Here is a 25,778-nt window from a genome sequence, read left to right as displayed (position 1 = left end):
CTCTGCCATGTGCCACTTTCAGGTCTCCTCACACACTGCTGGTGTGTTGAATTTTTTGACATAGGGTGCTGGCAGATTACGGGCCTCCCATAGCTGCTGCCAGGCCCCTAATCTGCCATGGGCCCCTATATACCGCCTCCTCATGCTGCTGCCAGGTCCACAGTGTCTCATGCCATGTGCCACTTTCAGGTCTCCTCACACTGCTGGTGTGTTGAATTTTTTGACATAGGGTGCTGGCAGATTATGGGCCTCCTATAGCTGCTGCCAGGCCCCTAATCTGCCATAGGCCCCTATATACCGCCTCCTCATGCTGCTGCCAGGTCCAGAGTCTCTCATGGGTCCCTGTACGGCCTCCCATTGCTGCTGTCTCCATCGCCACACTCTGCCATGTGCCACTTTCAGGTCTCCTCACACTGCTGGTGTGTAGAATTTTTTGACATAGGGTGCTGGCAGATTACGGGCCTCCCATAGCTGCTGCCAGGCCCCTAATCTGCCATAGGCCCCTATATACCGCCTCCTCATGCTGCTGCCAGGTCCAGAGTCTCTCATGGGTCACTGTACGGCCTCCCATTGCTGCTGTCTCCATCGCCACACTCTGCCATGTGCCACTTTCAGGTCTCCTCACACACTGCTGGTGTGTAGAATTTTTTGACATAGGGTGCTGGCAGATTACGGGCCTCCCATAGCTGCTGCCAGGCCCCTAATCTGCCATAGGCCCCTATATACCGCCTCCTCATGCTGCTGCCAAGTCCAGAGTCTGTCATGGGTCCCTGTACGGCCTCCCATTGCTGCTGTCTCCATCGCCACACTCTGCCATGTGCCACTTTCAGGTCTCCTCACACACTGCTGGTGTGTAGAATTTTTTGACATAGGGTGCTGGCAGATTACGGGCCTCCCATTGCTGCTGCCAGGCCCCTAATCTGCCATGGGCCCCTATACCGCCTCCTCATGCTGCTGCCAAGTCCAGAGTGTGTCATGGGTCCCTGTACGGCCTCCCATTGCTGCTGTCTCCATAGCCACACTCTGCCATGTGCCACTTTCAGGTCTCCTCACACTGCTGGTGTGTTGAATTTTTTGACATAGGGTGCTGGCAGATTACGGGCCTCCCATTGCTGCTGCCAGGCACGTAATCTGCCATGGGCCCCCGTACCGACTCCTCATGCTGTGACGTTGCAACAAGGTGGAATTCAACCCTACATATGTTAGACCGCCTTTACGAACAGCGAAAGGCCATCACCGATTTCCTGATGTTAAAAGCGGATAAAGGTACTCCCTGTGTAACTTAGATGTCAGCCATTGGCAGCTCATGCGTGACACCTGCGCTTGCTCAGGCCCTTTGAGGAGGCCACGCTATTCGTGAGTCGCCAGGACTATGGGATGAACGACGTCATTCCTCTGTTGCACGTCCTGGAACAAATGCTGTTAACAATGGCTGGTCAGGGTGCGGTAGACGTGGCGCACAGATCTCAACGCCACATGACCCCTGTGGGGGCAGGACAGGAAGAAGAGGAGGAGGTAGAGGAGGACATTGGTGCTCAGGAATTATTGAGTGAAATGGGTGGTTTTTCCACTCAGCGGACAGGAGTGGAGGAGCAGGAGCATCTGGTAGAGGAGGAGGAGGAGACAGAGGACCCAGACGCACCGTGGCAGTATGCTGTGGAGATGGAGGCAGGGAGTCCCTCGCATTCCTTGGCACAAATGGCCCATAGCATGCTCGGTTGCTTGCGTAGCGACAGCCGAATAATAACCATCAGACAGAGGGATGACTTTTGGCTGTCCACCTTGTTGGACCCTCGCTACCGTTCAAAAATGGTGGCCTTTTTCACACCTGCTGAGAGGGAGGCCAAAATAACGTACTATAAAAACCACCTATGTAGTCAGCTGGTCTCTGCCTGTCTGCGCCAACGTCCATCCTCAGACACTGTGGGCCCTGTGCGCTCGCGTTCCGCTGCCATGGCAGCAGGGGAGGGGTGGGGTGGTAGGAGCAGTGGCAGCTCCACCAGCAGCGGCTGCCTCAGTCTGCAGTCGATGATGAGTAGCTTTCTTCACCAGCGCAGTGAGGAAACTACTAACCAGCCGCAGCAGCAGCAGCAGCATCAGGTGGACCTGGAGCAGGACCTCAAACAACAGGCTTGGGCCTACTTGGACAGCACCCTGCCAACCGAGGTAGACAATCCCCTTGACTACTGGGCAACAAAACTTGACCTTTGGCCCCAACTAGCTGAATTTGCCCTTGAAAGGCTGTCATGCCCGGCCAGTAGCGTGGCATCGGAGCGCGTGTTTAGTGCGGCAGGAGGTATTGCAACTCCGCGGAGGACACGACTGTCCACCCAAAGTGTGGAGAGACTGACGTTTGTGAAAATGAATCAGGCGTGGATTAGTCTGGATTTCAAACCACCAGTTCCTGACACAACTGACTAAATCCGCCATGAATCATGCCCCAAACATGTGCCACTTTCAGGTCTCCTCACACTGCTGGTGTGTTCCATTGTTTGTCATAGGGTGCTGGCAGATTACGGGCCTCCCATAGCTGCTGCCAGGCCCCTAATCTGCCATGGGCCCCTATACCGCCTCCTCATGCTGCTGCCAAGTCCAGAGTCTCTCATGGGTCCCTGTACGGCCTCCCATTGCTGCTGTCTCCATCGCCACACTCTGCCATGTGCCACTTTCAGGTCTCCTCACACTGCTGGTGTATTCCATTTTTTGTCATAGGGTGCTGGCAGATTACGGGCCTCCCATAGCTGCTGCCAGGCCCCTAATCTGCCATGGGCCCCTATACCGCCTCCTCATGCTGCTGCCAGGTCCAGAGTCTGTCATGGGTCCCTGTACGGCCTCCCATTGCTGCTGTCTCCATCGCCACACTCTGCCATGTGCCACTTTCAGGTCTCCTCACACTGCTGGTGGGTTCCATTTTTTGTCATAGGGTGCTGGCAGATTACGGGCCTCCCATAGCTGCTGCCAGGCCCCTAATCTGCCATGGGCCCCCGTACCGACTCCTCATGCTGCTGCCAGGCCCGTAATCTGTCATGGGCCCCTGTTGTCGCTTGTTGGCATATTCCGCTCGTTCAGATGCTCCTTCTCCTGCTACTCCTCTTCACGGATTCCGTCAGCAGTCTTTCTTGGAATCCGTTTCCAAGAGACAACAGTTTGCGAGCACGCACCAGACGGTGCAGAAACTGAACGTCCTCCTGTCCAAGTTGCTGCTGCCAGGCTCGTAATCTGTCATGCGCCCCTGTACCGCCTCCTCATGCTGCTGCCAGGTCCAGAGTGTGTCATGGGCCCCCGTACCGACTCCAAATGCTGCTGCCAGGCCCGTAATCTGTCATGGGCCCCTGTACCGCCTCCCCATGCTGCTGCCAGGTCCAGATTGTGTCATGGGTCCCTGTACGGCCTCCCATTGCTGCTGCCAGGCCTGTAATCTGCCATGGGCCCCCGTACCGACTCCTCATGCTGCTGCCAGGCCCGTAATCTGCCATGGGCCCCTGTACCGCCTCCTCATGCTGCTGCCAGGTCCAGAGTGTGTCATGGGTCCCTGTACGGCCTCCCATTGCTGCTGTCTCTATCGCCACACTCTGCCATGTGCCACTTTCAGGTCTCCTCACACTGCTGGTGGTTTCCATTTTTGTCATAGGGTGCTGTATGGCCTCCCATTGCTGCTGCCTCCACCGCCACACTGTGGCTCCACACTCTGGTTTTGGCCCCGTGACTGGCCAAATGAGTGAAGTGTGCGGTGATTCTAAGATCGACGGCACTCATCTGCATGTCATACTGCCTGACAGTATTATTTCTCTTCCCCAGCAGACTCCAAGGGCATTTAAATTAAAGGTACAGTGTTCAGCACTAATATTAAGTCTCTCTGAAGCCTAGAAACACCCTTTTTTAAGTTAAATTCACAGCGAATATATTCGACTCGAATCGAAATTTTTCCACGAATTCGCCGAATCAGTCGAATTGAATTTTTGAATACTTCGCTCATCTCTAGTAATGATGCTTATTTACTGCACTGTTACTATGAAGAGTGTCATTAGAAGCCCCCCTCCTCCATACATCAGGGTCCCATCAGAAGCAGAGACTAACTGATCTGAATTCCCACTTTGCGCCATGTACTCGGAGGATACCCCCCTGACCCTAGCTGCAGGCTAGATAAAATCTTGTACCGGGCCAGATGTGGCCCCCGGGATATAGTTTGGAGACCCCTATTCTAAAGACTTTACTTCTAGCATTTACCACACAGACTTGCTTAGATAATTTGTGTCTGGTGATCCTTTGTAGAATATCGGCAACTGTGTTATAACTGCTTTGGTTTTGTACCTGTAAGCTCCCACAGGCATTTTATTCCATTACTTTCTTTTGCCACTCTGGCCACTATATGCTATATTTATGCCATTAGTACATTAACTTTTTATAAGCTTTGTGTTTTTTTTCCTTTTATTTTCCAGAGAGACCAACCTTAAATTCCGTCAGGCTTTGACAGTTACACACTCCAACCTAAACACATTACAAACGCTGGCAGCATTTGATGGTAATATTCACATCGGGTTCAAAAGCAGTTGGTTATGTGATGCAATAAGATGATCCCTATCCTACAAGTTCCAGATATGGTCACAAGGTCACAGCACACTAATAAAAAGCCATTTAACCCTGGACACATTTCTGTGTTTTGCTGGGGTGAGGCTTTGGATCTTCCAGTAGGCGTTTTTTACTACCAGTACTCCGGTGCATATGGCTGCATTTACACCATTTCAGTTTCCAAAGCTTTTACTACATCATTTTTTTCTTTTGCATCCAAATTGGAACAACGCCTATTTTATATTTGTTAAATGTTCCCATTCACATAGCATTTTCTTTTTTTTTTTAATTGCAGCCTATCTTTTTTAGATGCTCTGTTCTAGATACTTCAGCAAGGAAACATTTCTGTTCTATGCAGGCAAATCCTAATTATCAACTGTAACTAAATTTGACTGTCTGTCCTAACAAAGAGTTAAGGGTCTAGAGGCTGGACTTCTTGCATTTTATGTTAATGAGGACAGACTTGGGGCAATCTCACTCAAACATTGCTCCAAAAACCTTGTAGTCAGCCATGGCACCTTCAAATTTTAGGCAAGCTGTTTTATAACATTCTAAGCATGCTTAAAGCATAAATATAGAATAATAAAATACCTTTCTATACTTAAGAAATATGTCCAAGCCAAATTGAATATATCCGCTTAAAAAAGAGGAAACCGGTTCAGATGTTTGCTCTGATACAGGTGAAACTCAAAAAATTTGAATATCGTGCAAAAGTTCATTTATTTCAGTAATGCAGCTTAAAAGGTGAAACTAATATGAGATACTCATTACATGCATAGCAACATAGTTCAAGCCGTGATTTGTCATAATTGTGATGATTATGGCTTACAGCTCATGAAAACCCCAAATCCACAATCTCAGAAAATTAGAATATTACATGCAATCAATAAAACAAGGATTGTACATAGAACAATATCGGACCTCTGAAAAGTATAAGCATGCATATGTACTCAGTACTTGGTTTGGGCCCCTTCTGCAGCAATTACTGCCTCAATGCAGCATAGCATGGAAGCTATCAGCCTGTGGCACTGCTGAGGTGTTATGGAAGACCAGAATGCTTCAATAGCAGCCTTCAGCTCTTCTGCATTGTTCCATCTCATGTCATCTTTCTCTTGGCAATGCCCCATAGATTCTCTATGGGGTTCAGGTCAGGCGAGTTTGCTGGCCAGTCAAGCACAGTAATCCCACGGTCATTGAACCAGGTTTTGGTGTTTTTGGCAGTGTGGGCAGGTGCCAAGTCCTGCTGGAAAATGAAGTCCGCATCCCCATAAAGTTCATCTGCTGAAGGAAGCATGAAGTGCTCCAAAATCTCCTGGTAGACGGCTGTGTTGACTCTGGACTTAATGAAGCACAGTAGACCAACACCAGCAGATGACATGGCTCCCCAAATCAACAGACTGTGGAAACTTCACACTGGACTTCAAGCATCTTGCAGTGTGTGCCTCTCCATTCTTCCTCCATACTCAGGGTCCTTGGTTTTCAAATGAGATGCAAACGTTGCTCTCATCAGAAAAGAGGACTTTGGACCACTGAGCAACAGACCAGGTCTGTTTTTCTTTAGCCCAGGTAAGACGCTTCTGACGTTTGTTGTTCAGGAGCGGCTTGACAAGAGGAATTACGACATTTGAAGCCCATGTCCAGGATCCGTCTGTGTGTGGTGGCTCTTAATGCACTGACTCCAGCCTCAGTTCACTCCTTGTGAAAGTCCCCAACACTTTTGAATGGCCTTTTCCTGACAATCCTTTCCAGGCTGTGGTCATCCCTGCTGCTTGTGCACCTTTTTCTTCCAAACTTTTCCCTTCCACATAACTTTCTATTAATGTGCTTTGATACAGCACTTTGGGAACATCCAACTTCTTTTGCAATTACCTTTTTGAGGCTTTCCCTCCTTATGGAGGGTGTCAATGATGGTTTTCTGCACAACTGTCAGGTCAGCAGTCTTTCCCATGATTGTGATTCCTACTGAACCAGACTAAGACCATTTAAAGGCTCAGGAACCCTTTGCAGGTGTTATGGCTTAATTATCTGATTAGAGTGGGACACTTTGAGCCTAGAATATTGCATCTTTTCACAATATTCTAATTTTCTGAGATTGTGGATTTGGGGTTTTCATGAGCTGTAAGCCATAATCATCACAATTATGACAAATCACAGCTTGAACTATCTTGCTTTGCATGTAATGAGTCTATCTCATATATTTCACCTTTTAAGTTGCATTACTGAAATAAATGAACTTTTGCACGATATTATAATTTTTTGAGTTTCACCTGTATGTAAAACATTTTACTGTGGTTACTGTTGCTGCGTTAAGTAGATGATCTCAACCTTGATAAATTGTGTTTTTACAGGTCTTGTGACATGTGAGGCTCCAAATACACAGATATACAGTTTTGTGGGAGTCTTGGACTGGAAAGGCAAAAAATATCCATTAAATAGTGAGAACCTCCTCCTAAGGGACTGCAGGATTCGAAATACTGCGTGCTGCTATGGACTGGTCCTTTATGCAGGTCTGTACTATTTATTTATTTTGGAACCACAATCTAGTTACCTGGAGTCCAACCTTCAGCTATTTGGAACTTTTTTTGCGCAGTCCTCATGGCTGCCCCAGACAGAAGCCTTTTTCCTTTTTTTCCTTGTACTGGCTGTGATCTCCAGCAATCTCATGTGATGTGTCTCCAGTCATTAACTGTCTGCTGAAGCATATCTTTAGTCTTTACCATCTCCTATTGCATGTTTGTAGTATCTGAATTTTTCCTGAAGCATGTCTGCAATCACCATCTCTTGTAGCATGTTTATAGTCTTTGACCATCACCTGTCTCATCTGCAGTCTCTGACAGTTTTCTCTAGCATTACATTGAATCAGTTTTTTGTGCTACCCTTTGGTGCTTTCAGAGGTTGCACTTGAGGCCTACATATCAAGAGGGTTAACCACTACTGATCTAATTTAATCAGTCTCTCTAAAAAAAAGTTTTAATATAAACCATCAGAGGGGAAACTGATGGTCTAGTTCACTCCATGGCAGTATACAAATGGTTGTATTGTACAAATTGTGAGGCAGATCCAGTGCACATGTTCCATAACTAGCCTAGTCAACAACTGGGAGGGATCCTATGCTGCCATGGAGTTAATCAAGAAAGGAAAATACAGAAAGTATTTGAAAGCAATTTTCCATTTTTTGACTAACTTCCTGTCAGCATACAAAAGGGAAAATAACTAGGTACAAACAAGGGTGGGATGCAGAAAATATAAGGTTTCAATCACCACTCAAAGTTTAACTCCAAAAATAACAGGATAATGGTGCTAGCTTCACTCCACAGTGAGCCGTAAAGGTGTTAGTAGAGGACCATGCTGTCATCCTACTTATAGCACCCAGTGGCAGGGAGCCCACAAAGTCCACACTTCTGGTTGAGTGTGTTGGTCATTGCACTTGTGTAGGGGCCGAACCTTTAGCCTCATAATCGGCAATTAATCTTGATGAACTTTCCTTCCATCTGTTTTTGCCAGAAAACAGTGCCAAAGAGATGACCTAAAACTTAAAGAAAGGCGAAGCTTGAGAGTAAGCTCAGAGTATCCTACCATCCAGTAAATGTAACTGATCATCCTAAGCAGTCCTGCATTCAGGGAGAATATTTTCTTTTAACAAAAGCTACAGTTTAAACAGACGTGCCAGGTAAGGCAAACTGCTTGCATGTCTTGTTCTGCCCTATGAGGTGATGAGGACAAAATAGGAATACGTGAATTGGATCAGCTTCAAAATTTATGGGAGAGGGGTTTTATGGGGTAGGAGTGAGGATGGAGTCTACCCATTCATATGCTGCCATGGAGTTAGCCAAGAAAAAGCAGTTTTATTTGCCTGATCTTTTTTCTTTCCCAAGAGAAGGGCTTTGAGGTAAAATAACTTTTTTACTTGGGTGCTCAGTAATATAACTTTATTAATGGAGGATTAATCTATCAACCTCAACTCCTAACAACAGAAACATAGAAAGGATCTCCATACAACCAAAGTTTTTTTTCTAGTTCTCCCCCCCCCCCCCTTCAAAAATGCCTGCAATCCCATTGGACTTGCAGGCTGTGCCATTCTGCACTTCCAATCCCACTCAGAATGAGGCATTATGAGCTTGCAATAGGAAGTTTTGTTACTAACAGGGTCTTAAGGTAGGAAACTTTGCAACAGATCTACAAATTAAAAAGTTGCTTAAAACTGTATACCAGGAGCCATGATGCTGAACATACTGAAATATAATAGATTAGGGTTTACATACAATTTAAAGTGAGAGAAAAAAATGAATCCCCAATTGACCCCACAATAAAGTAGTAGCTGCTCTGTTCCTCAATACTTTTTTCAAGTAGCAATCCTAAAGTAGAACTATAGTCAAAACTTTTGGCCCTACTTCTCCTGTGGATCACAGGAGTTCAGTTCGTTCTATACTCTATACTAATTTTCACCCAATCCAGGCTTTGAAAAGAGTTTAACTTTTTAAAATTCGGATCCACCCAGATGCCTGGACCGGCAGCTGGCTCAGCCTCTAAGCGAGGCACTGGGAGACTGAGCAAGCTGCTCCTGTCCCCTCCACAGCCCAGAGCTCAAGTAAGCGCTGGAGGGGTAGAGCAGAGAGCCAGTGACTGACACACCATACTTCTTTAACACATCCTTGACCTTATTCAAAATAGATGACCAGTAGAGATGAGCGAATTTTTCAAAAATTCGATTCGGCTGATTTGGCGAATTCCAGGAAGAAATTCGATTCGATGCGAATTAATTCGCTACGAAGTTAACTTATAAAAAGGGTTTCTAGGCTTCAGAGAGCCTTTAAATTAGTGCAGAACACTGTACCTTTAATTTAAATGCCCTTGGAGATGAGGAAGGAGAAGGAGAAGGAGAAGGATGAGAAGGAGAAGGAGAAGGAGAAGGATGAGAAGAAGGAGAAGGAGAAGGATGAGGAGAAGGAGAAGGATGAGAAGAAGGAGAAGGATGAGAAGAAGGAGAAGGATGAGAAGAAGAAGGAGAAGGATGAGAAGGAGAAGGAGAAGGATGAGAAGGAGAAGGATGAGAAGAAGGATGAGAAGAAGGATGAGAAGGACAGTTCTGTGACAGTTTCTGTCTATTTCTGACAGTTCTGTGACATTCACTCCATACAGCGGTTTCAACCGCTGTATGGAGGGAATGTCCCAGAACTGTCAGAAATAGTTTATTTCTGACAGTTCTGGGACATGTATGGAGTGAATGTCCCAGAACTGTCAGAAATAGTCTATTTCTGACAGTTGTGGGACATTCCCTCCATACAGCGGTTTCAACCGCTGTATGGAGGGAATGTCCCAGAACTGTCATAAATAGTCTATTTCTGACAGTTGTGGGACATTCACTCCATACAGCGGTTTCAACCGCTGTATGGAGTGAATGTCCCAGAACTGTCAGAAATAGTCTATTTCTGACAGTTGTGGGACATTCACTCCATACAGCGGTTTCAACCGCTGTATGGAGGGAATGTCCCAGAACTGTCATAAATAGTCTATTTCTGACAGTTGTGGGACATTCACTCCATACAGCGGTTTCAACCGCTGTATGGAGTGAATGTCCCAGAACTGTCAGAAATAGTCTATTTCTGACAGTTGTGGGACATTCACTCCATACAGCGGTTTCAACCGCTGTATGGAGGGAATGTCCCAGAACTGTCATAAATAGTCTATTTCTGACAGTTCTGGGACATTCACTCCATACAGCGGTTGAAACATTGTATCTATTTGTTTCCATAAATGACATTCTGCAGATACACTTAGAGGAGCTCTGCAGATACACTTTTTGCCGGCTTGGAATTATTCTTATTTTCATCCTACTTCTTCTTCTTCTTCTTCTTCTTCATCCTCATCCTCATCCTCTTCTTCTTCTGAGGATGAAGAAGAAGAAGAAGAAGTAGGATGAAAATAAGATTAATTCCAAGCCGGCAAAAAGTGTATGTGCAGAGCTCCTCTAAGTGTATCTGCAGAGCTCCTCTAAGTGTATCTGCAGAATAGAGGAACTCTGCACATACACTTTTTGCCGGCTTGGAATTATTCTTATTTTCATCCTACTTCTTCATCCTAATCCTCTTCTTCTGAGGATGAGGATGAGGATGAAGAAGAAGAAGTAGGATGAAAATAAGATTAATTCCAAGCCGGCAAAAAGTGTATGTGCAGAGCTCCTCTAAGTGTATCTGCAGAGCTCCTCTAAGTGTATCTGCAGAATAGAGGAACTCTGCACATACACTTTTTGCCGGCTTGGAATTATTCTTATTTTCATCCTACTTCTTCTTCTTCTTCTTCTTCTTCATCCTCATCCTCTTCTTCTTCTTCTGAGGATGAGGATGAAGAAGAAGAAGAAGTAGGATGAAAATAAGATTAATTCCAAGCCGGCAAAAAGTGTATGTGCAGAGCTCCTCTAAGTGTATCTGCAGAGCTCCTCTAAGTGTATCTGCAGAATAGAGGAACTCTGCACATACACTTTTTGCCGGCTTGGAATTATTCTTATTTTTATCCTACTTCTTCTTCTTCTTCTTCATCCTCATCCTCTTCTTCTTCTTCTGAGGATGAGGATGAAGAAGAAGAAGTAGGATGAAAATAAGATTAATTCCAAGCCGGCAAAAAGTGTATGTGCAGAGCTCCTCTAAGTGTATCTGCAGAATAGAGGAACTCTGCACATACACTTTTTGCCGGCTTGGAATTATTCTTATTTTCATCCTACTTCTTCTTCTTCTTCTTCTTCCTCATCCTCATCCTCTTCTTCTTCTTCTGAGGATGAGGATGAAGAAGTAGAAGAAGAAGAAGAAGTAGGATGAAAATAAGAATTCCAAACCGGCAAAAAGTGTATGTGCAGAGTTCCTCTATTTCTGACAGTTCTCTGACAGCTTCTTCACATGTACAGCGGTTGAAACATCTGTATCCTAAATGGAAACTAATAGATACAATGTTTCAACCGCTGTACATGTGTTCCTTCTGTCAGAGAACTGTCAGAAATAGCGGAGCTCTCTGCAGGGACACTTTTGCCGGCTGATCGGGAAAAATCCGATTCGCGCACCCGAAGTAGGCAAATATTCGGATTCGACGCGAATCAAATTTTTCCTGAAATTCGTATCGAATTCCGGTTCGCCTGGTTCGATTCGCTCATCTCTAATGACCAGATACAGACCTGCACAACATTCTGTGAACTCATTACTTTTGGTTGGAGAAGCATCTTTATGTTGGAGGTAATGACTGCTCTGTGTTGGATGGAGACTACAGCTTGTCGGTACTTTAGACAGCCTTTTGGACAGCCTGACACATCCCTCTGCCTTTTTTTACATTTTGTTTTCTGTATTACACAGTTTTGTTGTATTGGAACCATGTATTTAAAAGTCTTTTTTTTTTTTTTTTCTTTTTTTTTTTTCAGGATTCGACACAAAAATCATGAAAAACTCTGGTAAAATGTGTTTAAAGTTTACAAAAATGGATCATCTAATCAACAAACTTGTTCTGTGTGTAAGTTCTGTTGTAAAGGAAAACTCCAAGATCTAGAAGTAGACAAGTGGCTGTGGAGTGATGAGCGTAGCTATTGGTCAAGGGATGGGTGGTGGCCTGAAGAGTAACTACATCAGTTTCCCTGGCCTAGGGGTATTTTAATCTAAAGATTATGGTCACAAAGCTCCTCTTCTTCTAGATCTTATGGGAATCATTGATGGTGCTCTGGCCTAAGAGTCAGAAGATTCCACATAGATTTCTAAAAGGGAATCTCACTGACACAGAGGCAGTAGCTAATGACGAAAGTGCATAAAGCCAAACTCCTGGTAAATTAGGTCTTCCCGTGCAGTAGGGCTGCATCTGAATTGCAAGGGTTAACTGCTCGTTTATGCCTGGGAGACTGGGTACAGCAGTTTTTACTTACCTGATCCTCCACTCCCACAGGCTTCTCCGTATTGCTAGACCGATCCCTTCTCCCTTGCACTCCTGCGGTCCAAGGTCCTCTGATGTTGTGAAGACCGATTTGGGAATTGTAACTCCTTCATTGGGTGTGAAGGCACTGAAGAACAGTCCACTGCCAGAGCAGAGAATCAGGTAAGTAAGTGTTCTTACCATTCCCTAGACTAAAGGAGCAGTTAACCTTTGCAGTTCAAGGGCAGCCCTACTACAAGGTAGAACTTTTAGTTTTTCCAGGGCTCAGCCTTAGTGGATGCCAAGACAAAACTTTTTTTTTATGTTAGAGTGGGGGGGATTAGAAATCCTGTTGAGTGTTAACTCTACCTGGGGCTCCATTAGAGATATTTACCCTTGCTTTCTGTCCTGCTGTCAACAGGGACCAATAATCCAACATGGGTTTCAGCTTCCCCCTGCACCACTGAAGAAAAGCATTTTTGTGTTTCTTTGTTGATATATGATAGTTGCCCTCTCTTCCAACACAATCTTGGAGAGCAACAAAAAAACGGGTTCTAATCCTTCTCTACTCAAATTTAAAACAATTGGCTTAACAGGTTTAATTATAAAATGTCACCTAAACAGATCATAAGACCTTGGGTGCAGAGCTGAGTTTGACTTGCCTCCTCCTTCCAGTGACTTCCATAAGATATAAAGTTAGGAGCAGTTATCTAAGGGGTTATGGGAGTGTCCTACACCCAATGCAACCATCCATGGTCTGTTCCAGTACTACTTTACTATAAAGGTAGTCAATCCCAGCTGTACTAGGAGACGCTCTGCTGCTTTAAATGCAGCCAAGAAAATCCAGTCTCCTACCCTCCCAAACAAAGCTGTGCTGTATGGCAGAGCTGTGTAAGTCTCATGACTGGGATGACCAGAAATACAAATCATTTGGCAGGTAAAATGGCTCCCATATATGTATTTCATCTTTGTATTTAGCTTCTTGACTGGAGTTTAACTTTAAAGAGTACTTTTTAATTAACTGCATTTGTGTGGATTACAGATTGCGGTGTTTGTGGTCAGTATATCTATTGTCTTGGGTATTGGAGCTGGAATTTGGGACGGTTTGTATCTACAGAAGCATTACTATTTACCAAGACACCCAAAGTACTCATCTGCTACTTTTGGGGTTTTAATGTTCATGGGATACCTTGCTACCATTGCTACGCTGGTGCCCTTCTTCCTTTACATTTCGTAAGTAGACTAAGGCATAGACCATTAATTTACACATTGTTCATTCATTTACTCTTGTATTGTAAAAAAGCTCAAATCGCAGAGTTTATCAGAACCTAAAAGGTAAATTATGGCATAGTCAATCTATACATCACTTTTATAATGGGGACCAAGTGCTACTAGCTTAGTTTGTCATTTAAATTTTACAGTTAAAGTATATGTAATCCCTAACAATAAACTTCTCTTGTTTGCTTCCTTTTGGTCCATTAAATATAAAATTGAAGGTTGTTTGTTATACCTGTTGATCCTGTCAGAAACCCAATGAGCTGGATGTTGGAATTTGTAATTTGGAACTTTATTATTATTATTATACAGTATTTATATAGCCAAAGCAAAGGGTATGCTCAGCGCTGTACAGTAGCAGGGGGACATAACATGAGACAAGACAGTAACAATACACTACACGAGGGGTTCGAGGGCCCTGCTCTTTCAAGCTTACAATCTAGGAGGGAGGGGAAGGTGGCACAGGAGGAGATGGCTGTGGGGGATGGAGTGGTGGGTGGATTGGAGGAGGTTAATTGTTAGGTGAGGTCGGGTGTTAGGTGAGGTTGGGGTAGGCTTCCCTGAAGAGGAGGGTTTTCAGGGTGCGCCTGAAGGTGAGGAGGGTAGGTGACAGTCTAATGGATTGGGGTAGGGAGTTCCAGAGGATGGGGGAAGTCCTAGAGAAGTCCTGCAATCTGGCGTGGGAGGAGGAGAGCAGGAGGTCCTGTGAGGAGCGGAGGGCACGGTTAGGGTAGTATCTGGGTTATCAGGTCAGTTATGTAGTTCGGGGCGGCATTGTGAGTGGCCTTGTAGGTCAGGTTTAGCAGCTTGAACTTGATGCGTTGGGCAATCGGGAGACAATGAAGGGATTGACAGAGGGGGGAGGCAGATGTGGAGCGCTTGGTGAGGTGGATGAGTCTGGCCACAGAGTTTAGGATCGACTGGAGTGGGGATAGTGTTCGTTTGGGTAGGCCAGTGAGAAGGGAGTTGCAGTAGTCCAGGTGTGAGATGATGAGGGAGTGTACGAGTTGTTTGGTAGTGTCTGGGGTGAGGAATGTGCGTATCTTGGAGATGTTGCGGAGGTGGAGCCTGCAAGGTCTAGATAGCAGTTGGATGTGGGGTAGGAAGGAGAGGTGGGAGTCCAGGGTGACTCCCTGGAGTGGCGTGTGGGGTGGGAGAGATGGTGGCGTTGTTAGTAGTGATGGAGAGGATGGGGGGGGCATGGGGAGGGGGGAAGACAAGGAGCTCTGCTTTGGATAGGTTAAGTTTGAGGAAATGGAGCGACATCCAGTCTGATATGTCGTTTAGGAGGTGGACGATGCGGGCAGAGAGTGAGGGGGTGAAGTGGGGGGTGGAGAGGTAAATTTGGGTGTCGTCGGCATAGAGGTGGTAATTGAAGCCGTGGGAGTGAATAAGTTTACCAAGGGAGGAGGTATAGATGGAGAAGAGGAGGGGCCCGAGGACGGAGCCTTGGGGGACCCCGACAGAGAGGGGGAGGTGGCAGTGTTGTAGGGGACGCTGAAGGAGCGTTGGGAAAGGTAGGAGGTGAACCAGGAGAGAGCAGTGTCCTTGATGCCAAGGGAGTTCAGTTTGGCAAGGAGGAGAGGGTGGTCAACAGTGTCGAAGGCCGCGGAGAGGTCAAGGAGCAGGAGGATAGAATAGTGGCCATTGGGTTTGGCAGTTAGCAGGTCATTGGTGATTTTAAGTAGGGCGGTTTCGGTGGAGTGCAGGGGGCAGAAGCCAGACTGTAGGGGGTCAAGGAGGTTGTTATCAGTGAGGTTGGTGCTTAGGTGATTGTAGACCAGGCGCTCAAGGAGCTTGGAAGTGAAGGGCAACAAGGAGATGGGTGTAAGGGACTGCCCGGCGGTACCACTAGCACTCCACTGATCGGATGTTCCCAGCGCACGGAGTCTAAGCCCCAGAGTACTTGTTCACCAGGGCCCCTGATGGTGGGGATGGACTTGGAGTACCCCAGGACCAGGTCGTGACTACTGAGGACACCCGTCAGTGGTAGGGGTATTTGCCAGGGGCTCCCACGGGAGAGAGCCAGGTATGAGGAGGTCTGGAGACCCCGTTGAGAGGGATGGATGGATGGATGGCTGAGCAAGTGCAAGGTCATACAAGCCGGGTCGGTAACTATGGGGACGGTGCGGTACAGAGCAGCGGGCAAAGAATAGTCGGGTCACACGCCAGGTCAGCAACAGCAGGTCAGATCCAATAGGGGGCATTCAGGAGAGAGGTCAGGCAAGCAAGGGTCAAGAACAAGAGAAAACAGCAAGGTCAGGACACAATCCGGGCCAGCAACTTACTTTAAACAGGTTCACAGGATTCAAGAGACCAAAAGGCACTGAATGACAGCTCAGGGCCATTTAAATATCCCGCCCTGCGCTGTCATTGGTGCCAGGCGCGCGCCCGTGGTCTCTACTGCGCATGCGCGAACCTGATTGCCGCGGTCGGCCAAGTCCCGGCGCCCGCGTACAGGGAGGTATACTGCGCCTGCGCCGAGCCCAGCGGCGCGGCGATCTCCGACATTGCCCCCCCCCCTACGGGCAACCTCCGGATGCCCACCCGATCTCTCCACCACGGGTGATCACGAAGAAACTCCCGGACTAGTCTAGGTGCGTGGACATTATGAGCCGGTTCCCAGGAATTGTCCTCAGGACCATAGCCCTTCCACTTAATTAGGAATTGGGTCTGGCCCCCCTTCTTCGGCACTTAAGGATCGTTTCCACCTCAAATTCCTCTTGTCCTTCGACCGTTATGGCCTCTGGGGGTCTGGATTCTCGTTCTGGGAAGGCATCTGGGATCACTGGCTTCAGCAGGGATACATGGAAGACTGGATGAATTCTGAACATGTCCGGAAGGATAAGCTCATATGCCACTTCATTGACCATCCGCTTTACCTGAAAAGGCCCCACAAATTTAGGTCCCAATTTTTTCGAGGGACAAAGCATCTTTAAGTTGGTTGTGGCCAACCACACCTTCTGCCCAGGCCGCAACGCCAAATCCCCTCTTCGTTTCTTGTTAAACTCCTTCTTATTGTCCTCTTGGGCCCGAGCGATAGCTTCTTGGAGTAATTTGTTATTGGCGGAGAAGAAGGTCAACGCATCCTGCGTTGCTGGAACTGGGCGTTCAGAGACCAAATCAGGGAGAAAGACAGGGTGAAACCCATAATTCGAAAAGAATGGGGACTGCCCCGTTGCTGAATGGCTTGCGTTGTTATAAGCGAACTCCGCCAGGGGTAAGAGTGACAACCAGTCATCCTGCAGGAAAGACGTGTAGCAACGCAAGTATTGCTCCAGGGTCTGGTTCGTCCTCTCGGTCTGACCGTTGGTCTGAGGGTGGAACGCGGAGGAGAGGGACAACTTGATGTCCAGGGCCTTGCACAGAGCCCTCCAAAACTTAGATGTAAACTGGACCCCTCGATCAGAGACAATGTCCTCAGGTACTCCATGAAGTCTAACGATCTCCCGGATAAATATTCGCGCCGTCCCGGCTGCTGACGGAGTCTTCCTTAGTGGCACGAAGTGAGCCATTTTGGATAGGCGATCACTGACCACCAGAATTGTTGTCTGGTCTTGCGACGGTGGGAGCTCGACTATGAAGTCCATCGCGATCTTCTGCCAAGGCCGTTCGGGAATCGGCAAAGGTCGCAACAGCCCCCAGGCTTTGCTCCTCGATGGCTTGCTCTTCTGGCAGATGGTACAGGATCTCACGTAGCGCTTGCAATCCTTAGCCATGTTTGGCCACCAAGAAGAGCGCCGGAGAAGCTCCAGAGTCTTGACTGGGCCAAAGTGACCTGCCAGCGGGTGATCGTGGCAATGCCCCAAAACCAGGGTCCGGACTTCCTCAGGTACCACGATTGAATCTTCCTTCCACAAGAGTCCCCCCTTGTTCTGGAGGGATACCCCAACTGGGGTTGGTGTGGCCGTAGATGCTTCTATTAACTTGGAGCGAAGGTCCGTCTGGAGCGCCAAGAAGTTCCCTGAAGACAAGATAGTGTCGGGTACCAGTTCTTCTTCGGAGTCCATCTTGCCTGCTGTGGGCGTAGACGCTTGGCAGTCCTCAGATATTCCAGATTATTGTGGTCTGTGAAAATCAATATGGGTGTGAGGCATCTTCCAGCAGGTACCTCCATTCCTCTAGCGCTGCTTTGATAGCCAGCAGCTCTCGATCACCGATATCGTAATTCTTCTCCGCTGAGGTGAGTTTCCTCGAGAAGAATGCTACGGGATGGAGTAACTCTTTGGTGCCTTTCCGCTGAGACAGGATGGATCCTACTGCATTCTCCGATGCATCTACCTCCAAGATGTAGGGCAGGGCCGCGTCCGGGTGGCCCAGGATGGGTGCCGAGGTAAATAGCTTTTTCAGAGCTTCGAAAGCTTCTTGAGCCTCCGGTGTCCATTTGAACCGGGTTCCAAGTTTGGTTAGTTGAGTAATGGGGGAGACCAGACCCGAGAAGTTCTTGATGAACTTCCGATAAAAGTTTGCGAACCCTATAAACCGTTGGACACCTTTTTTGTCCGTGGGTTCAGGCCAATCTAAAATTGCAGAGACCTTCTGGGGGTCCATCGCGACCCCCACAGTGGAGATAATCAGGCCTAGAAATGTGATGCTAGATTGCTCGAAGCAACATTTCTCCGCCTTAGCATATAACCCATGCTGCCGCAACCGCCCCAATACCTTTGCCACATGTATCCTATGATCCTCTAGAGAGGGTGAAAAAATTAGTATGTCGTCCAAGTAGACGATAACGAAGACATCCAAAAAATCCCTGAAGATGTCGTTCACAAAATGTTGGAAGGTGGCTGGTGCATTGCACAGCCCAAATGGCATGACCAGGTATTCAAAGTGGCCAAACCGGGTACGGAAAGCCGTTTTCCACTCGTCCCCCTCTCTTATGCGTACCAGGTTATAGGCCCCCCTTAAATCAAGCTTTGTGAATATAACCGCAGCCTTTAGGCTCTGAAACAGTTCTGGTACCAATGGCAATGGGTAACGATTTTTGAGGGGAGGGGAAGGTGCCTGTGGAGAGGGAGAGATTGAAGAGGGAGCGGATGATGGAGGGGGGGGGTGACTGGAGGAGCTGTGAGGGGATAGGGTCCAGGGGGCAGGTGGCGAGGCGGGCTTCAGTGAAGACCTTAGAGACCTCCTCAGAGGTAGTTGGGCTGAAGGAGCGGAGTGTTGGGGAGGTGATGGTGTGCGGGGCAATGGGTATAGTGGGGGGTAGTGTGGCTATGAGGTCGGGGAAGGGGAGGGTAGGTGGGCGGGAGGCTGGGTGGAGAGGTGGATTGTGAGTTAACAATGTCCTTACGGATTGCGTCAATATTCTTCTAGAAGTGAATGGCAATCTCGTGGGCGGTGAGTGAGGTGCTGGGTGGGGGTGGGGGGGGAGAGAGCAGGGATTTGAAGGTGGAGAAGAGCCGACGAGGACAGGTGGAGAGGGTGCAGATAAGGGTTATGAAATAGGCTTGCTTGGCGGCGTAGAGGGAGGTGGTGTAGGCAAGGTAGGCGGCTTTATAGAGTGAGAACGCGGGAGGGGATCTGGTTTTGAGCCATAAACGCTCCAGCGCGCGACTGCGTCGTTTGAGGCATTTTGTGTGGTCGGTTTGCCAGGGTTGAAGCGGTCGGGGTCTAATGCTACGAGTGGTTAGGGGTGCCAGGGAGTCAAGGGCAGCTAGCAGTGAGTCGTTGTATGCAGTAGTGGCCAGGTCAGGGCATGACAGAGGGAGGATGCTGTCATACAGACGGTCAGCTGCTGGGTGGAGATGGGTCGGGTTCAGATTGCGGAGGTTGCGGGTGACGGTTAGACGCTTTGGGGGGGGGGGGTTGAGGGAGGGGGAGATGGAGAATGTGAGGAGGTGGTGGTCAGAGAGAGGGAAGGGGGTGTTAGTGAAGTCGTGGGGGTGCAGAGGTGGGAGAAAACGAGGTCCAGGGTGTTTCTGTTGGGTGTGCTGTGTGAGCGCGAAGGAGGAGGTTAGAAGGAGGAGTTAGAAAGTAGCCGGGCTGTTGGCGTTGATCGGGATATTGAAGTCGCCTAGGATAATGGTCGGTAGCTCGGAGGAGAGGAAAAAGGGAAGCCAGGCGGCAAAGTCGTCAAGGAAGGGGGATGCGGAGCCAGGAGGCCGATAGATTACCGCAATCCGTAGGGGGGTGGGAGAGAAGAGCCGGATGCAGTGGAGGAGAAGGATAGGGAGGGAGGGTTAGGGAGGACCTGGAAGGTGCTCAGCGGTGGTAGGAGCATACCGACCCCTCCGCCTCTGCGTCCGCTCGGTCTGGTTGAATGGGTCCAGACAAGGCCTCCATAGGAGAGGGCAGCAGGGGAGGTGGAGTCAGTGGCTTGGATACAGGTTTCGGTAACCACTAGGAGGTTGAGGGAGTGGGAGACAGAGAGGTCATGGATGGCGGTGAGCTTGTTGCAAACCGAACGGGCGTACAGGAGTGCAACCGAAAGGGGAGGGGTGGATGTGGGGAGGAGGGGGACAGATATGAGATTGAGGGGGTTGCGGTGGTTGGCGTATGTAGGGGGGTGCCGGGTGGGGGAGTGGGGAGATGGAGGGCCAGGGTTCGGGGAGATGTCACCGGCGGTTAGGAGAAGGAGGAGGGTGAGGAAGGTGGCATGGGAATGGGAGGTGCGGGAGCGCGAGGGTCGGTTGGTGGTGGCTTGTGCGTCTGCGGGGGAGTAGAGTAGTAGGAGGAGGTGGTGAGAGCGGGGGAGGGAAGAAGTGAGGGTGCGATGTAGAGGTGTTTTGGGGGAGTAGGGGGAGGCAAGTTTGGGGATGGAGGAGAGGAGAACGAGGAGGAGGAGTGCAGGTGGCATGCTAGGGTGGGCAGAATTCTGATCGGGTCGGAGAGGAGGGAGGTTTCGGTCAGGACATGAGGATGGGGAGAGTCCGTTATGCCGTGTCGGAGTTCATCAGCGACCGATTGTAGGAGGGGAGAAGGAGTGGTGGGCGGCTGGGGCTGCAGCTGGCTGGTTGCAGTCTGTGGGTGCTGTAAGCCGGCATCCGCAGGTGTTGTGGCACGGCGTCGGTGGGCACAGTGGTGCGGCGGTTGGACGAGCCGTGGGACGCGGTGATAGGGGGCGATGTGGGCCCGGCGTCAGGGGTACTGGAGGGCCGACGTTGAGTGCACAGCTTCAAGAGGTAAATTCAGAACTTAAAAGTAAGAATTTTGAATTCAGAATTTTAAATTCGGATTTGCGAAGTTGGAATAAGGAAATTGAAACTCAAGATTTGGGATTCAAAATTGGAACTAGGAATTCAAAATGTAAACTTGGAATTTTGAAATTCAGAACTCAAAATTTGGGATTTGCAACTCGGAACTCAGAATTTGGACTTCAGAAATCATAATTCAGACCTTGGAATTTGAAAACCCGGAGTTCAGAATTTGGACTTGGAGTTTGGAATTCAAAGTTTAGTAATTAGGAATTCAGAATTTTGATTTTGAAACAGAATTTTGGAATTCAGAGCTCAAAATTTGGAATGCAGAAATTCGGAATTCAGAATTTGTAATTCAGAATTCAGGATAAGGAACTTGGAATTCAGAAATCAGAATTCATGATCTGGAACTTGAAATTTGAAACTCAGATTTTGGAATTTGGAGCTAGGAATTCAGAAATTGGAATTTGGAACTTGAAATTTGAATTTCAGAATTTAATTTGAATTCTGATTTTGGAATTTGAAGCTCAGAAATCAAAATCTGCAATTCGTAACTCGGAACTTGGAATTCGTAACTCGGAACTTGGAATTCGTAACTCGGAACTTGGAATTCGTAACTCGGAACTTGGAATTCGTAACTCGGAACTTGGAATTCGTAACTCGGAACTTGGAATTCGTAACTCGGAATTTGGAATTCGTAACTCGGAACTTGGAATTCGTAACTCGGAACTTGGAATTCGTAACTCGGAACTTGGAATTCGTAACTCGGAACTTGGAATTCGTAACTCGGAACTTGGAATTCGTAACTCGGAACTTGGAATTCGTAACTCGGAACTTGGAATTCGTAACTCGGAACTTGGAATTCGTAACTCGGAACTCGGAATTTGGAATTCTGAAATCTTAATTTGAAATTAGGAATTTTTAACTCACAATTTTTTGTATTTGGAAAAATGAACTTGGAATTCAGAATTTGGCACTGGGGATTTGGAATTTGGAACTCAGAAATAAAAACTAAAAATTTGGGATTTTAAACATGGAACTTGGGATTGGGTGATCAATATTTAGCATTTGGAATTTAGAATTTTGGAATTCTGAACTTGGAATTTGGGATTTTTCAACCTTGGAAATGGAATTCAGAACCCGGAATTCAGAACTTAGATCTCAGATTACGGAACTTGGATCTCAGAATTAGCAACTTAAATCTTGCAATCATACTTTCTGTGCTCTCTGCTTCTGCTAACTGTTAGAAGTTCAAGTTGTTCCCAGCTATCTTTATGGCTACAGATCATTTATCTCCTGTGTTAGGAGATAGGGAAATAGCGGGTATTCTGTAGTCCTCTCCTTGGGTGACAACTTTTCTTCACAAATATAGCACTGTGAGTGAGCATTGTCACCCTAGGACATAATAATGCAAGATCAGCAGGCTAAAATAAAGAGTAAAACACCTGAAAGAGAAACCTATATTTGCAGGGAAAACAATGTGCATTTTTTTCATAAATCCTCTTGCAAAGCATTGCAACTGCAATCAGTGGATCACATGGGCATTTCCAGGCTCCGTTAAACTCTTCCTTCAGCTCCTTGTCCATACCAAGCTACAGACTTTCAGTTGGAGAGCTGGAGAAAGTGTCGAACTACTAGTAATCACTGCATTTGTGTTTCATCGAGATCTACCTGTCCATCTGCAATTGGACTTGTACTTCATTTATTCACAGAGTGGGGGGGGGGGGAGGGCACTGGTGGTTCCTATTTGCATCACGTTGCATGTTACACTCTAAATACAGGTGTAACATGCAATATGCTGCAAAAGTTGGAGTCAGCAGTAAAAACCAGTAGTCTGAAATATATTGCATTTTTTGGGGGGTTTTTTAATCAGAGATTTAAAAATCGCAATGGAAGCTTACCTTGCTGCTTTAGGATTAGGAGGACTCTGAGCCTCCTACAATTATTTTGATCTCAATCATTGAAAAACCTAGTTACCAAAGGGCCCCTGTACAAAAGACTTTTTGACCCACTTTTTAACTACTGATCAAGTGCAAATACATTGTTGATAGATGGCTGTATGCAGATTAGGAGTAACTTTGTGTCAGGAATGGACTGGCCAGCAATAGTGGGACTCACCTGCCATATGAGCTGCAGTACCAGGGCTGGCCAGCGGGTGCTCCCAGCAATCAGAGACTCAACCTTGCAGCCAGTCAAACACCTGGAACTAATTATACTGGTGTATTTAAGGGACATTCAGACCTGCAGACTCTGCCTTGGTGTGTGTTTCTCCTGGGCCCTGTATCCTGTTCCTGCTCCCTGTTCCTGTTCTTGTCTGATTCTCTGCTGACCCTGCTCTGATCCCTGGCTTTGTCTGACCCTTCTCCTGCTCCTGATCCCTGGCTTGTCTGACCATTCTCCTCTGCCTGACCCTCTGTACCACGCTGCCCGCTACCTGCTGAACCTGGCTTGTGACCCCGACCATTCTCCGCTTGCTCCCCCTGTACCTACCCTGACTTCTCCTGTTCTGATCCCTGGCTTGTGACCCTGACCATCCCTCTGCCTGACCCTCTGTACCACGCTGCCTGCTACCTGCTGAACCTGGCCTGTGACCCCGACCATTCTCCGCTTGCTCCCCCTGTACCTACCTGCCCGATTGATATTGACCCGGCCTACCTGACGACGCTTGCATTGTATGTACTGTTATCTGTGGGTGGTTGGTTTGGTTTGTTTGCACTGTGTTATGTTTTAGTATTGCACTGCGTTTATGTTTGTATTGTTAGTGTTAATAAATTATATTGTTTATAACATATCTGAAGTCTGCGTTTCCCTGCGTCAGTCACATACCTCTGGTCATACCCGGGAGCCCTGACACTTTGATACTGTGATAGTCTCCTTTTTGTTCAAATAGTGTCAAGAGGACATGGGAAAAGCATTCTATGCTCAGGTAGGCAGAGAATCCACTTAAATATTACACAATGCATAATGCATTAATCCCTAAAATTAATAGCAGGATGGCCTCAACACCAACTCAGCCCCAATCTAATATTGGGCTCCTAAATCCCAGAGGGCCGTGGTGGATCGGCACAGCCTTTGCAGAGAGTAGGTCCTTACCCGCCCAAAAGAGGTAAAAGCCTAAAAAAATGATTGATGAGCTCTCCATCATCTACACAAAATTGAGATCTGTTTCAAATGGACTAACCCAATATGGAGAGATTATCTCTTACCTGATGTGTCAAAACAATAGGAAGTGAAGGGAATTCGCTCCAATGGGATACAGGGCGCAGAAATACCTAACTTTTCTATTTATATCTAAAAATTTGAAAGAGTTTTGGCTTTAGATATACTTTAATACATCACAACAAACACTTTTCTCCTGCGCTAGGAAAGGACTCTGTAGACACAATAGGAATGTCATGGAATTTTCTGGAATATGCACTGCTTGCTGCCCTCAACAGACCAGGGTGGTCCAAATACACTAGATGCAAATGGAGAAACAGAAAAAGGGTGCACCGACTCTGACGATCGCGGTGTCAGACCCCAGCCCTTCTCACCAAACTCGTGACCGAAGGGCTAGCCAATCTAAAACTGCGCTGTCACGTGCGTAACAATTCCACGCCCAGCTGTACTCTGCACAAAGATTTTCCAGCTAATGGACCAAAATCTGTGTACCTGCAGCCTAGGAGCGATTGTTACTGGATCAGGTTAATTATGCAATTAACCCTTCACACTGCCACCACCTCCTTTTTGTACAGAGAAAGAGGAAACTCTGCAATATCAGCAATACACTATGATGTTTGAATAAATGTCTGTATACCCCTGTCACTGCAGGCAAGGATATATAGAGGTTTAAAAACACAGTAGCGCTCTTCAGAGACAGGGATTCTTAGTTTGCATTAAAGAGCTTTTGAAACAGTTCAACACTTTCAGAAAGTAAGATTGATTACTAAAAGTCCAAAAGGGTGCAATAATTAATATTTACAGAAAAAGATGTAGCATATATATATTCTAGCAATAACACAGCACAGAGATAACAGAAGTTTAGAGAGAGTGCTTGCCAAAAGTCCTGAGTTAAGCAAATCAAGTTTCCTGAGCCAAAAGGGTGCCTTATCTCCCAAAGTTGGTTCCGATGTTAAAAGGGAGGATTCTTCAACTTCAACACGACCTACTCCACTTAACTCTCTGCTCCAAGCATAACAGCCTTTCTAGGAACTCAGCAGGGTATCTCCTTGAAGCAGAGAACCAATCGCCTCATTTGGGGAGGATGTGGGAGGCGGAGACCCAAGCTAGAACCAAAATCCCTCCGTTTATATCATGATCCATAACTCACCCTCGGTGCATGTAGCAGCCTTGCCACTAGTATATTAATATGCAGAAGCATCTGCTGAACGTCTATATATGAAATATGACATACCTGCTTAGGACGGTTAAGGAGATATCATTTTCTGCTCTCCTGTAGATTTCAGCTAGGGGGATATCAGCCGACTTGTATTAAAGTGACCGATCTGAATATATGCCTGGTTTCCTTGTAAGTCATCCATATCTCCAGCTATAAAATTATATGGAAAAGGGGATTTTTAATTGTGAGTCTGTTTTACAACTAGCTGGAATGTCTTTGCAGCTCAGTGAAGGACTGGTTTATGGTTTTACGATATCTCAGATTGAGAAGCCAACAGACACCCTGGCACCAGCTAGTTTGGGATTTATAACCCTGAAGCTCTCCCACTGTGCCTGTGATCTCTGGCATCATACAGACCACATTCCTGAGGGACGGGGGAAATTGGAGGGAAGCTGATTTGGGAGTAGAAATGATACAAGATGGAAGGATTCTTAGCAAGATGGATGACCGCATCCATCTCTGTATGCACAATTGCTACACCGACCTAGGGCATTATCATTTAAAATATTTATTGAAGAAACAAAGTATCATACTCA

At 47.1% G+C, this 25,778-nt stretch overlaps 1 protein-coding gene across 2 annotated transcripts in view; it reads left to right on the top strand.

The window, feature by feature from the left end:
* Positions 1 to 25,778, top strand: part of LOC149457488 (phospholipid-transporting ATPase IC-like) — a 115,573-nt gene that overhangs the window by 21,587 nt on the left and 68,208 nt on the right. The window contains exons 4-7 of one of the 2 annotated variants that reach the window (XM_089683722.1): positions 4,440 to 4,522; positions 6,918 to 7,076; positions 11,972 to 12,060; positions 13,493 to 13,683. In XM_089683722.1, coding sequence (XP_089539848.1) covers positions 4,440 to 4,522; positions 6,918 to 7,076; positions 11,972 to 12,060; positions 13,493 to 13,683 — 522 coding nt within the window. Of the gene's footprint in view, positions 1 to 4,439; positions 4,523 to 6,917; positions 7,077 to 11,971; positions 12,061 to 12,489; positions 12,634 to 13,492; positions 13,684 to 25,778 lie in introns of those variants that run through there. The other variant, XM_089683721.1, reaches the window with a different exon arrangement.

This window comes from Staurois parvus, unplaced genomic scaffold (assembly GCF_062004578.1).
Source record: "Staurois parvus isolate SC_StPar_1 unplaced genomic scaffold, SC_StPar_1.0 ptg000320l, whole genome shotgun sequence".
NCBI lineage: Eukaryota > Metazoa > Chordata > Amphibia > Anura > Ranidae > Staurois > Staurois parvus.
This window is presented reverse-complemented; position numbering and strand designations above follow the sequence as displayed.